At 41.3% G+C, this 14716-nt stretch overlaps 1 protein-coding gene across 1 annotated transcript in view; it reads left to right on the forward strand.

Annotated features, from left to right (window-relative positions):
- LOC133620703 (monocarboxylate transporter 1-like) overlaps positions 1–12818 on the forward strand; it is a 49598-nt gene extending 36780 nt beyond the window's left edge. Inside the window, exons 3-5 of the mRNA XM_061982304.1 lie at positions 9925–10068; positions 10153–10962; positions 11040–12818. Of these exons, the coding sequence (XP_061838288.1) occupies positions 9925–10068; positions 10153–10962; positions 11040–11293 (1208 nt within the window). The 3' untranslated portion in view covers positions 11294–12818. The remainder of the gene's footprint in view (positions 1–9924; positions 10069–10152; positions 10963–11039) is intronic.
- The last annotated feature ends 1898 nt before the right edge of the window (positions 12819–14716 follow it).

A 14716-nucleotide genomic window follows, 5' to 3' on the forward strand; every position in this document is an offset into this window, starting at 1 on the left:
CTCACCACCGCACCCCCGGACCCCAAAAGGGAATAAGCGGTAGAAAATGGATGGATGGATGGATGAAAATAATAGTGATTATCATTTTGGCCCTAATCCTGCAGCCCTCATGGGCACCCAATTTGCATTTATCAATAAAGTAATAATTCCACCCTAGTAAAAGCCCTGTTCAGATAAATCTAAATTTACTCCTATGATAAGTATTTGTAAACTCTTTTTTTTGAGCTTCTGCAGAAACAGAAAGAGGCTTTTTAGGCAACATTGTAAAGGACATTGTACGTGCTCTGGATTACATCAGGTTTTTGACCTAAGTCATCATTTCAAAGTGTTCAACTAACATAGCACATTGTATTACTTCAATGTCTGTTCCCTTCACAAACCCCTTCAGCCTTCAAAGAGTTGTTTTATTCAGGACATTTAAGCTTAAAGGAAATAATGTAATGCATGTCATGTCTGATTGTTTCGTGGACAGATGACACCTGATGCCAGTTGTGTCACACTGGAGGAGAACAAGTTTGGCGTTTATTACATGAACTTTAGACTCATGTTCCGAAGGTCTTAGCTCCTCACATTTCCAGATCTTGTTCGTGGACAATTTTGAGTCTTGAGTGGGAGTGCCAACCATTAACTTGTTTTCACTGCATGTGGATTGTGGGGAACTCGTTGCTTTAGTGTGTGGGATGTCAAAGAAACCAAGCCAGCATAAATACAGAATGTGTTTGCATGTCCTCTTATCAGCCTTTTTCTTGGCTGGCTTTCATGGGATCCTGACTGCTTACTCCAGTAGTGTCCAAACTTTTTCCACCTGATTGTAGGATTTGAGGAGGCCCACTTTGGATCTGATTACAATTTGTTAACCAATAGATATTCCTGCACAGCTGCTTTCACTCTGGAGCAGCTCACTTAGTGTTTAACAGTGAGAATCCAGAGAGAAAGCAGTCAAATAATGGAGGGAGGGAGGACACACAGCTTATATAATACCTCTGAGAACACTCCTCACTGCCCTCTTTGTATTTTGCCAAATAGCAACAAAGTGTCATTGCTCATTCATTTCCGTGTGTGTGAGTGTCATTGTGGTTCCTGTTCAGCTGCACGTCGCATCGCTTGTGTGTCTTCATGTTGGATTTCTCTGTTTTGTGAGAGCCTCGCTGCTACCACCTTCTACATAAGTAGCAACAACCGATCAAAACACGTCAGAATCCTGTTTTGCTGCTGGGTTATATTCAGTATTGTAAAGCTTGTAGCACATACTCTTTTTGTCTCAACCAGTTTTACCACCATCTGCTGACACTTTTATTACGTCAAGCTGTTTTCTTTTGTGCAAGGATTTGGAGCGGTTCGAATATACTTCATTGTTGTTTGTATCTGCACACAATCTAGAATAAAATCCATACAGTAGAGACATTTGCCAAACTTGATATATACAGTGTCAGTACATAATAACTGGAAACACATGTATAGCGTTGCTTACATTCCTCTGTCAAACACCCTAATAAACCTCGGTAAAAAATATTTTGAACATCGGGTTGGAATTTGCCTGGACAATTGTGCATGAGTCAATCCCACACATTTATACTCATACTTTGCACTTTCACTTTAATCAGGGCTGTATTTTTATTTACACCATTTTTCATCTATAATTTGTATTACTGCTTATCGTGTGTTGGTCCCAGTCGAGCTTTAATTGACACCGGACGAGAGGCGTCCACTATGAACACATACTTGTGAATGTGCAGTATTTGCTGACAAGGCCTTAGTTTAAATGTGCAGTATTTGCGTACATCGCCTAGTTGTACAAAACCCAAAACCAGTGAAGTTTGCACGTTGTGTAAATCGTGAATAAAAACAGAATACAATGATTTGCAAATCCTTTTCAACCTATATTCAATTGAATACACTACAAAGACAAGAGACTTAACGTTTGAACTGGTACACTTTGTTATTTTTAGCAAATATTAGCTCATTTGGAATTTAAAGCCTGCAACATGTTTAAAAAAAGCTGTCAGAAGTGGCAAAAAAGACTGAGAAAATTGAGGAATGCTCATCAAACACTTATTTTGAACATCACACAGATGAACAGGCTAATTGGGAACAGGTGGGTGCCATGGTTGGGTATAAAAGCAGCTTCCGTGAAATGCTCAGTCATTCACAAACAAGGATGGGGCGAGGGTCACCACTTTGGGAACAAATGCGTGAACAAATTATCGCACAGTTTTAGAACAGCATTTCTGTGGACGTCGTGTCCTCCAGACCAAAGAGGAAAAGAACCATCCTGTTATAGGCGCAATGTTCAAAATCCAGCATCTGTGATGGTATGGGGTTGTATAAGTACCCAAGGCATGGGTAACTTACACATCTGTGAAGGCCCCATCAATGCTGAAAGGTACATACAGGTTTTGGAGCAACATATGTTGCCATCCAAGCAAGGTCTTTTTCATGGACGCCCCTGCTTATTTCAGCAAGACAATGCCAAGCCACATTGTGCACATGTTACAACAGCGTGGCTTTGTAGTAAAAGAGTGTGGGTACTAGACTGGCCTGCCTGGAGTCCAGACCTGTCTCCCATTGAAAATGTGTGGCTGTTATGTTCCCAGATGGCTCTGAGTCTAGGGATCGTAGGAGAACGCAACATAAAAGTGTATAAACCAAATGAGGTGTAAATTAAAGACATTGAAGCCAAGAATTGAAAACAAAACTAGTGTTATTGAAAAGTAACGATGGGGGGAGGGGGGTTACAACAAGACACTACACTAGCCTAGCTTGGGAATACAGGTGCTGTCAAAGAAATGAACAAAACATACCAAAAGACACCTAACAGGAACCGTTCAGTTGATTGGCAGCAGAGGCAGTGAATGTCACACAAAACAAACAAACCTCCTCTACGTGGAACGTAACAGTGGCGTATTATGAAGCGTAAAATACGACAACGGAGACCCCGGACTGTTGAACAACTTAAGATGTTTAAGAATTGGAAAGAATTCCACCTGAAAAGTTTCAAAAATTGGTCTCCTCAGTTCCCAAACGTATACTGAGTGTTGTTAAAAGAAAAGGCCATGTAACACAGTGGTAAAAATGCCCCTGTGCCAACTTTTTTGCAATGTGTTGCTGCCACTAAATTCTAAGTTAATGATTATTTGCAAAAAAATAAAATAAGTTTCACAGTTCCAACATTAAATATCTTGTCTTTGCAGTCTATTCAATTGAATATAAGTTGAAAAGGATTTGCAAATCATTGTATTCTGTTTTCATTTACGAATTACACAACGTGCCAACTTCACTGGTTTTGGGTTTTGTACATTATTCTTCACTCAGTGCTCTTTTACTTTGTATTCCAACCCTGCAGAGCTGGTTAGCCTGCATCCATGTGAGAGTCCTTTCATAGTCAGCTTGGCACGCAGGGATGATTTTTTTCCCCATCTCTTCTCTGCTCTGCTCTTTTTCATCTGTTATGTAAAAGAGCAAACATTTCATTAAATGTGTATCTTCTGACTGCATGGCACACTTTATTTACCACGAGGATCACTAATGTGTTTTAAGTCAATCTCTGCACATTTTTTCCACTCTTTCATTCTCAACTGTCTTTTCCCCAACATCCATGATGTTTTGCTCTTTTTAGGCCACATCACCACCTGCTGGTGACAAGTCAATAAGGTCTTGGGTTTTCCTATTTGCTGTGTGTAGTTTATTTATCACGAAACAATGTTTTACCAATTGGTTGTGCATGCATTAAACGATTACTTTGGAAATGTTGGCCAACTTGGCCTAGTTAATAATGAATTCATAAATATAATAGAGTGGTACCTGAGTTTTTGTTAGGAATTCATTTTAAAAGGTCTAACAAAGACCCACTCATACGAAAACTGAATCCTTCTTTCACATAAGAAACAATGTTAACCGAATTAATCCATTCCAGACACCCAAATATATCAACACAAAACCCATTTTATAGAAAATTATTATATTTGTAAATGTAGAAAACAATGTGAAATACATATGAATGATAAATGAAATGGATAAATTCATATTCAACCAAATCTTTTACCCTTTATTGCAGGCTAGTTGTCGAAAACAACAACGCACGGGTACACTTTAGTCCAGGTGTGTCCAAATATTTTCCATACTGAAAAGCCAAAACATGTGGGAGCCATTTAGATATTTATTTATTTTGTAAAAAAAAAAAAGAAAAGAAGAAGCTAAAAACGGACTTCTTTGTGGCAAAGCATATGATTATTAGTTATAAGTATCAAAACAGCCCTGCTCTCGTCCATCACAAACGTAACTTTGAAGAGTGGGTGGTAACACCTGTGTACTTGCTCGCTTGAATTTAATTGCAAACTTCAGCAGCAGGTACAACCATTGTGTCATGACGGGCCCCTCCTGGTCATGCCCTGTGTTGGTTTTGTTCTACTGATTCCCTCAGTTGGAGTTTAGTTCTTTTTCTAGCACTCTTTGCCGTGCTTTGATTACATCCTTGTTGCTAAGGAGAGCTTGAGCTCCCGCACCAGTTTCTGTTTGGTGGTTAGTGTCTCCACCTGCCGCCGCCACTAATCACTCCCCTATTTATGCACGTCTTATCCTGACTGTCGTTGCGGGATTTTTGTTCACTTTGCACGACTGTTTGTTCAACATTATGCTGCTCACTGAGTTAATACTTTGCTAATGTAATCAAATGTGCGCTCCGTCACTCGTGTTTTTGCTTGAAATTGGATTAAATTGTCACCTTACCTGCACAAAGCTTCCTGCCTTTCCTTCCGCATCCTGTGGAACATTACCACCGCAGCAATGCGACCGTATTGTGAGACATTACCTGCACCTCCTGTACTGTATCTCCCTTACATCCTTCCCCTTGCGACCTGTGTTAACTAGTAAGCTTTACATTACAATAATCTTGCAACAGCTATATTAGTATTTTCCCACAATTTCTTTCTTGAAATCAATCGTGTTAATCACTTTCTTTATCAAAGTGCTGGCCCAATGCTGCCTTGTTTTGCAGTTACATTCAATGGAAAAAATCACGGAGAGTGACTGAGAGTCTATGCAGTGTGCCTGACAGACACTGAGTTGTTCATCATTCTGCTTGCGTTCTATGAACACACACACACACACACACACACACACACACACACACACACACACACAATCCCCTTGTAAACTCTAGTGTCCTAACTCTATAAGAGCAACTATCCATTCTTTACAGAGACTCAGTCACCAACGTGTGGGATTATTCTGCGGAATGATACGCACAAGCAGATTAGTGCAGTGTATGAAAATTGGGCAAACTTTTTGTGTTTTTTTTTTTTTTGTCAAACTGAATCATATAAAAAGTGTGGCGGGGCTTTAAAAAAAAACAGATCCCACTGCATGTATATAAAGTATAAATGTATATCAGTGTCATGTCCCACAAGAATTCAAGCTCGCGAGAATATCACCACTGTATAAAAAAGGAAACAAATTAGACCCCGGCAACTACCGCCCTGTTTCCATCCTTTGCTCCATCTCAAAGGTTATAGAGAGGTTAATATATGAGCAAATAGATAATTGTCTATCAAAATCGCGAGCTCCTATTCGAATTTCAATCAGGATTCAGAAAATCACATTCCACCGATACATGCCTACTGTACGTAACTGACTACATCAGGGGAGAGATAGACATGGGCAAGTACCGTGGAATGGTTATGCTGGACCTTCAAAAGGCATTCGACACAGTTAACCACTCAATACTGTTAAACAAGTTGCAGGGCAATCCGTTTTGACAGCGCAGCCACAAACTAGATGAAGTCTTACTTTGAGGATAGAGAACAGGTGGTCGAGGTGAACAGATCACTGTCCTCTCCCCTCAAGGTGAGCTGTGGTGTCCCACAGGGGAGCATTCTGGGACCATTGTTATTCTTGATTTACATTAACGACATGAAATCAGCATGTAACAGCAATTTGTTCCTGTTCGCGGACGATTCTGCGATCCTGACCTCGGACAGGGACAAATTGAAGGTTGAAAGTGCACTCAGCACCGAACTAAGTAATCACTGTCTCTGGCTTTCCGATAACAAACTGTCGCTACACCTGGGTAAAACAGAGTCCATCCTATTTGGGTCCAAGCACAACCTAGGTCAGGGGTCGGCAACCTTTACCAGTCAAAGAGCCATTTTGACCAGTTTCACAAATTAAAGAAAACAATGGGAGCCACAAAAATCTTTTGAAATTTAAAATGAAATAACACTGCATACAAAGTTTTTTTTTTGCTTTGTGCTATGTATAAACCAAGGATCTCAGACACGCGGCCCACACCTTAATATGAAAATGTAATGTTAGTACGGCCCGCGGGTTTTATATGAATGGTGCTTGACAGCGTCATACTTGTCAACCCTCCCGTTTTTCTGACAGACTACGAATTTCAAGGCAACTATTCTCTCGAACGTGCCGTGATGGTACAGCATTTAGCGCCCACTACAACCAGCGTGCCGGACCAGCCACACGTTGTATGGGGCTTCTGCTTGCTCACGTAAGTGACAGCAAGACATACTTCATCAACAGCCACACAGGTTACACTGACGGTGGCCGTATAAAAAACTTTAACACTCTTACTAATAATGCGCCACACTGTGAACCCACACCAAACAAGAATGACAAACACATTTCGGGAGAACATCTGCACTGTAACACAACAGAACAAATACCCAGAATCCCATGCAGCCCTAACTCTTCCGTGCTACATTATACACCACCGCTACCAAACCCCGCCCACCTCAACCGACGCACATGGGGGGGTTAGTGCGGGGTTTGGTGGTAGCAGGGGTGTATAATGTAGCCCGGAAGAGTCAGGGCTGCATGGGATTCTGGGTATTTGTTCTGTTGTGTTTATGTTGTGTTAAGGTGCCAGATGTTCTCCCGAAATGTGTTTGTCATTCCTGTTTGGTTTTGGTTCAAAGTGTGGCGCATTATTAGTAAGAGTGTTAAAGTTGTTTTATATGGCCACCGTCAGTGTAACCTGTGTGGCTGTTGAGCAAGTATGCCTTGCTGTCACTTACGTGTGCAAGCAGAAGATGCATAAAACAAGGGGCTGGGCTAGCACGCTATTTATACAGATTGTAGAGGGCGCTAAATGCTGTACCATCATGGCACGCCCTTGTTATTATTGTAAGGGTGAAAATTGGAGAATATTAATCCCGGGAGTTTTCTGCGAGAGGCACTGAAATCCGGAGGTTTCCCGGGAAAATCGGGGGGGTCGGCAAGTATGCAGCTGAGCCGCATCAGAGTGATCAAAGAGCCGCATGCGGCTCCGGAGCCGCGGGTTGCCGACCCCTGACCTAGGTAAATCCCCGGGCTTTACGATTAAAGCAGGTGATACCATAATCCCCAGTAAAGACAAGGTAATTTACCTAGGTTGTATATTGGACAACACTCTCTCGGGTGAAAAATGTCATTAAAAGCAATCACCAAGATCAATAATAAAACTAGATTTTCTGCGTTTATCAACAGGGATACCCTTGCCGGTGCCCTCATACAGTGTCATTTTGACTACGCCTGCACCTCATGGTTCACCAGTATCCCCAAGCCACTAAAAGCAAAACTGCGAACTTCCCAAAACAAGCTGGTGAGACTCCTGCTCAACCATACAGGACTCACCTAACTCAAGCCCACTTTACCAAATTAGGATGGCTTAGAGTAGAGGAAAGAGTACACCAAATTGCAATGTGCATGGTATTCAAAATACTCAGAAAAACTGTCCCCAAGTACTATTTCACCATAGTAAGGGATGCTCACAGGTACTACACGAGAGAGAGTTCATCAGACCTCGTCCCCCCCAAATACAAGACTCTCATGGGAAAAAATGCATTCTACTATTTTGCCACCACACAGTGAAATGCACTACCAACAGACCTTAAAATTCGAACTTCCCTACTAAATTTTAAAACTGCCATAAAATCATGGCTCAGCTCAACCTCTACCTGATCTGAACCAAAATTGATCCCCAGCAACTCTTCAAAGCATCAAACAGGTTTATATGTGGTTATAGTGTATATATATGTTCTCATTCTGTTTTGCACACTCTTGGAGTCAACATGTGCATAGTCATGTACATAGTGTCCCCCCCCCCCATTTTTGTATACAGTATATTGTTTTTTCAAATCACCTGACAGGTGTATATCCATTTTTTTAACTTATTTTTTTATATACATGTTACAGGTTGTATATCTTTTATTATTGAATGTATCAAATGTGATGAATATGTAATGGACCACAATGGAAACAAGCTTTTTGGCGTTTTGTGCCATCCATTTGCCTTTTTAAAGCATTACATGGATTAAATTCTTTAAGATGTCAATAAACTTCTCAATCAATCAATCAATAAATATTAGGGCTGTCAAAAACAACGAGTTATCTCATGACTAATCACAAAAAAAATGCATTAATCATGTTAACGCAGATTAATCACACAATTTATTTTGACTGGACATTCTCTTTTATTTTAACCGAGGACGGTTACCTGAAACAGTGGCACAGGTTGTTAAAGGGCTAAGATGAGTGAGAAGACCCTGACTTGTGTGCTCGCTGGACAAGTTCAGTCAAAAATAGACTGACTGGACATTAGATTAAAAAAAGCTGTTACCAAGTTTTGAACAAATAAATGTTGGCATTCAAGTAAAACATTTAAAACATGTTCCTGTATGGCATTCTGACAATAAAATAGCATTTGTGTCAAAAATATTGGGGTCTTTTTTTAGGTTAATTTAAATTATGCAATTATGCAAGCGATTAATAACCTGTGTTCACACGGCAAGTTATTTGCCACTTACCAGGATTTAAAATTTTGATTCTAGAAACTTCCCAAGTTTTAAGAGCATATTACAGGGTATCCCGGGGGTTTTAAAAGGCTCAAATCCAACAATTTGAATTTAAGGCCTTAACATGTCTAAAATTATCTTAAAATCTCATAAAAGGTCCTAAATACGATGTTGAAAGGTCATAAAAATATTTGTTACTTTTATTTAAAACATGCATAAACTTCAGTCTTACTTTCAAATGTTCTGATTATTGAGGACGCTATAACGTAACTACAAAACTTAACTAAAGTAGGCTACCTGTGCTGCCCGGTCAGAATGAATGGTGCACGACCAGCTATATATCAACACAAAACGGCAGAAGAGAAAATATAACGAAAGCCCACAGCAGAGCCGCATTACCTGCATAAGATGGTTAGGTGCAAGTTCAATGATTTGTGGCTATAGAACGATCAATTTAATGAATGCTTGAAGCCAGTGGATTGAAACGTATGAAGTGTTTATGACTCGAATGTGGAGCCATCGAGGAGGGAAGCGTTTGTAAACATCGCAGTGGAAGAAAACAGAATGCTAAAGTAGAAGTCAAAAGTTCGGGATTATATCCGTTGTGGTCTTTAAAAGGTCTTAAAGTCTTAAATTTGACTCGTTGAAACCTGCAGAGGCCCTGTATTTAGTTATTTATAGTCATTGACTTTATATCATAATCCTAATTTTAACATGAATAATTATATTCTGTATATTGTAGTTAAAAATGTTAAAATGAAGAAAATAACTATTCAAATAAGATATTTTGGTTTTCCCCACATAGAAAGATGTGTTTAAATATTCTGCAAGGCTGCGTAATTTAAGACTTGAAAGTTGAATAATGCTAGTTTTTAGAATAAAATGCTTATTTCTAGCTGAAAAGTCCTGCCAATTTTTAGATATACTCTACACATATTAATTTGGAAAGTTTTATCAAGGAAAATTAACTAGCCGCATGGACAGATAATTTCACAAATTTTTCGTATTTCTTTTTATCTTATAATTTGTCAGCTCTTTTTTGCAGTGTAGGCATGATTCATTCAATTTAAAAGTGTAATTAATCTGAATAAAAAATAATTATTTAACAGCACTATAAACTAACTACTGTGCATTTCTTCAGGTCCAATCAGCAGCATCCTGGTAAACAGGTTTGGCAGTCGACCAATCATGTTCCTGGGTGGCTGTCTGGCAGGGTCAGGATTGGTGGCCGCCTCCTTCTGCAACACTGTGCCACAGCTCTACTTCTTCATTGGCGTTGTGGGAGGTCAGCAAGCACATTCCACATTTAACCACGTGTCTGCTCTTTTCTGTTCCGTCATTTATTCTGTGCTTCGAAACCCCTGTCCAGGTTTGGGATTGGCGTTCAACTTGAATCCTGCCCTCACTATGATCGGAAAGTACTTCTACATGCGCCGGCCCATCGCCAACGGCATCGCCATGGCCGGCAGCCCCGTCTTCCTGTCCACCCTGGCTCCCCTCAACTCATGGCTCTATGACGAGTTCGGCTGGAGGGGCAGCTTCCTCATCCTGGGCGGTCTTCTGCTCAATTGCTGCGTGGCGGGATCGCTCATGCGGCCCATCGGACCCAAACCTCAGTCCGCCAAGCCTAACGCCGAGGTAGGAGCCGCCGGCGACTCTGTTCAGGCGCAGCCCAAGAAGACGGTCCTGCAGACCATCAATTCCTTTATCGACCTGACGTTGTTCAAACACCGCGGCTTCCTGCTGTACCTGATGGGCAACGTGGTCATGTTCTTCGGCCTCTTCGCTCCGCTCGTCTTCCTCTCCAACTTTGCTAAGAGCAAAGACATCAGCAAGGAGAAGGCGGCTTTCCTGCTGTCAATTCTGGCGTTCGTGGACATGTTCGCCCGGCCCTCCATGGGCCTGCTGGCTAACACCAAGTGGGTCCGACCCAGAGTGCAGTACTTCTTCGCCGGCGCCGTCCTCTACAACGGCGTGTGTCACGTGCTGGCGCCCCTTTCAACCGACTACACAGGATTTGTGGTGTACGCCATCTTCTTTGGCTTTGCCTTCGGCTGGCTGAGCTCCGTGCTGTTCGAGACTCTGATGGACCTGGTTGGGGCGCAGAGATTCTCCTCAGCCGTGGGCCTGGTCACCATCGTGGAGTGTGCACCTGTGCTGCTGGGTCCGCCGCTAACAGGTAGGACTTTTTAAACCCTGACGACATTCCTGCTTCTTCAAAAGAAATGACACGCTTGTTCTCCCATTTTCTTGCAGGAAGCTTCTACAACTACTACCACCACTACGACTACACCTACATCTCCTCTGGCATCATCCTCATCATCGCCAGCATCATCCTCTTCGTGGGAATGGGCATCAACTACAAACTGTTGGACCGAGAGAAAAAGAAGGAAGCCAATAAGGAGCCCAAGGAGGAGCGCGCCGCCATGCTGGCGCCTGCCTCGCCTGCAAAGGAAAACGATGCCGTCAGGGTAGAGGAGGATTCCAAGATGGACGAGAACACGGTTTAGGACAAGAAGACCGACTAATAGAGCACCACACTAACATCTTAGTTTATTTGTTTTTCAATTGATGTGCCTGTGGGCAGCGAACACCCGCCTGCCAACACAGCTTGTAGTTGCTAATCCAGTCACTTGATGAGGTTGGTACTCTCAGGGTCTCCAGTTGCCATAAGGCACCACACACACATTCTTACCCCTCACTCCTTTGAGGGCTGGACATTGCTAATAGCACACATTTGGTGTCCATGTCAGTTATGCACAAGAACAAAAGAAGGAACGCACTGATTGTACAATTGAACAAATTAAGTCTAATACATGAAAAAAATGCACAGTAGTGTACATTCAATAATCACTTGAAGGAAAGATTAGTGTAGCTCATCAGCGTTAAAGCCACTTTATTGTGGTGCACCATGTACTTCTGTCACAACTTGTCGATCAAAATAGAAACTAAAAACGATATGGATGAGACCACTCAGTATTAAATGATGCAATGAGGACTGTGTGTGTGCGTGTGATGCACACACAACCAGCTGTGCTGCCAAAATAGAACTTTAACTCCCCTTCTATCACAGAAACATATATTTTTGCAGTTTTTACATGTTAGGCGTCAGTGAAGTGTGAATAGTAGTAAGTTAGTATTAGTTTAATGTATGTTGACAATCTGAGTTAAAATGTGGGGTGAGAAAGAGAGAGTGTGTGTATGTGTGTGTGTGTGTGTGTGTGTGTGTGTGTGTGTGTGTGTGTGCGCGCTCATGTGTTTTCAAACATTTCATGCAGTGTACAACTGCACAATGTGTGCTCTCATCACAGTTTGAAAGTCTGCAGCAGATGTTTTGTTGTTTAAGTATGAAGTACACAACTTTAAAGGAGAGATATACCAGCACATTGTCTATTTTTTTATGGACATAAACCACAGTTTTAATCCTCTTAAAACTCATGCACATATTTTTTTAATGACACATGACCCTGCTGTCTTAGAAATATATGCTTTAGTCTTGTCTGCTATTGCAAAGACCAAAACTAGCAAGTGTTTTTCGATTTTAAGCACATACAAAATATATTATTATTCAACAGTAATACTGTATTAACAATGTTATGTTCTTATTGCTTCAACACTTGTAACTTTAGACAACGTTTTCTTTTTTTTCTTTGCTCCTCCTGTACGTTGTGGTGTAACACTACCCTCTAGTGGACATATGCCGCAATGTCTATCCCTGTGTAATTATGAACAAACACTAACCAACTAAAGCAAAATGTCACTTAAGTCAAAAAAACATGTGAAAGGTGCACCCCCTGCTATTCTTCCAGCATTCTTATTCATTCACAGTATTTTGATTCTCAGACAAAATTCAAGAGGGGGAGAAGACTTAAATGGGAAGAAAACATTTTAATTGTACAATTTGAATGTTTCGATGTCTTTGCTGGAGTTGTGTCAAAAGAAAGAAAAGTTTTTTGGCAAATAAGCTATGTTATACAGACGTGGGAGACTTCATGACAAGTGATGGAAGGAATTATTAAAGGTTTCTAAAATAAAGTGTACATTTATTCTCTTCTGTCCAGGTTGTAGAAAAAAACCAAATAATCTTTATGTGCAGCTGAACATTTCCATGTGGTGTGATGTAAAGACACAGAATAGTGCTGTGTGTGTGTGTGTGTGTGTGTGTGTGTGTGTGTGTGTGTGTGTGTGTGTGTGTGTGTGTGTGTGTGTGTGTGTGTGTGTGTGTGTGTGTGACAATCATGTACTTGTTGTGTATATTTACTGCAACATGTTTTCTCCAGTCGGAGGTGGAATTATTGTAGGCTGAAATTTTAACATTTCTTCTGACACATGATATAAATGTTTTTTTTTACTAGTTTGAAAGTAACCATGGAATAATTTTGCGGCCTTGTCTGATGTCATGTCACATTTTAATGTCAGTACGTTTCTATGCAGTAAATTAGTCGGATTTGTCAAATAGTTCTGTTTTATTTTCACAGCTCCATGTGAAGTTCTAGTGGTCGACTTTATCCCACAATGGAGTAATTACATTGTTGCAATGCAGGTTTTTACATAAAGTACCACATCATTCTCCATTGTGGGATGAATAAAGCCTTATCCTAGTTTCCATGCTCTTAGCTCTAATGTGACTATTGGCCATACGCAGTGTGCCTCTCGTACACTAGGAAGCGATTGTAGTCATTTCATCTTGTTTGGCTATGTGGGAATGTAAACACAGTAGAAGAGAATGATACATGCTTTACCTAAGTTGCCTACGTGGTGTTCAGGGGACAGAATCGTGTATAAAGAAACAGGCATGTGATTTTTCTGTCTTCAGTCGGAAATCCGTCTTTATCTCTGTAAAAATATAAAAAATTATTTTCCGTTTTTCCTATACTTGCCAATCCAATTGTCCCAGGAGTCTCCCGAATTTCAGTGCCCCTCCCGAAAATCTCCCGGGGCAACCATTCTCCCGAATTCCTCCCGATTTCCACCCGGACAACAATATTGGGGGCGTGCCTTAAAGGCACTGCCTTTAACGTCCTCTACAACCTGTCGTCACATCCGCTTTTCCTCCATACAAACAGCGTGCCGACCCAGTCACATAATATGTGCGGCTTTTACACACACTTAAGTGAATGCATTACATACTTGGTCAACAGCCATACAGGTCACACTGAGGCTGGCCGTATAAACAACTTTAACACTGTTACAAATATGCGCCACACTGTGAACCCACACCAAACAAGAATGACAAACACATTTCGGGAGAACATCCGCACCGTAACACAACATAAACACAACAGAACAAATACCCAGAACCCCTTGCAGCACTAACTCTTTCGGGACGCTACAATATACACCCCCCGCTACCACCAAACCCCGCCCCCGCAACCCCGCCCACCTCCCCCACCTTAGATTCTTACAAAAGAAGACTTACAAAATGTTTTACCTGAAATGATGCTAACAAACAGGAAGTCGTCACACGTCACATCTGGGTTGATTGCAGCAACCCATGCTCGCCTTCGCCGGTAGCTTTTCTTTTCATCCGCTTCCGTTTGTCCAGAAATACGCCTCGGAATACAATACAAGGTAGGAATATCTCTCCCACCCCAATTGTGGCAGTTTACACTGGCACACTTCGTCAGCATTATGAATATTATTGGATAAATTATCAGCGACAAATAGCGTTTCACTAACTTCCGCCCTTCAATATGGATACCGGCAATGCATTGTGGGAAATGTGAAAACATCCAAACCCCTCTATTGAATTATGCTACCACGTCATGTTGCTGGCAAATGTTTTACACACACGCCGCGCTTGGTAGTCGGACACAACTTGTCGTAGTTTGGCAGTGTATTTGTTTACACTGAAATTAATATTCCTGTTTAAACGGTGATTACAACGAAAATGCAAGCGCCCCTTGTTTGCGTCAATGGGAACTTCCTCGCGC

Source organism: Nerophis lumbriciformis, linkage group LG01, assembly GCF_033978685.3.
Source record: "Nerophis lumbriciformis linkage group LG01, RoL_Nlum_v2.1, whole genome shotgun sequence".
Lineage (NCBI taxonomy): Eukaryota > Metazoa > Chordata > Actinopteri > Syngnathiformes > Syngnathidae > Nerophis > Nerophis lumbriciformis.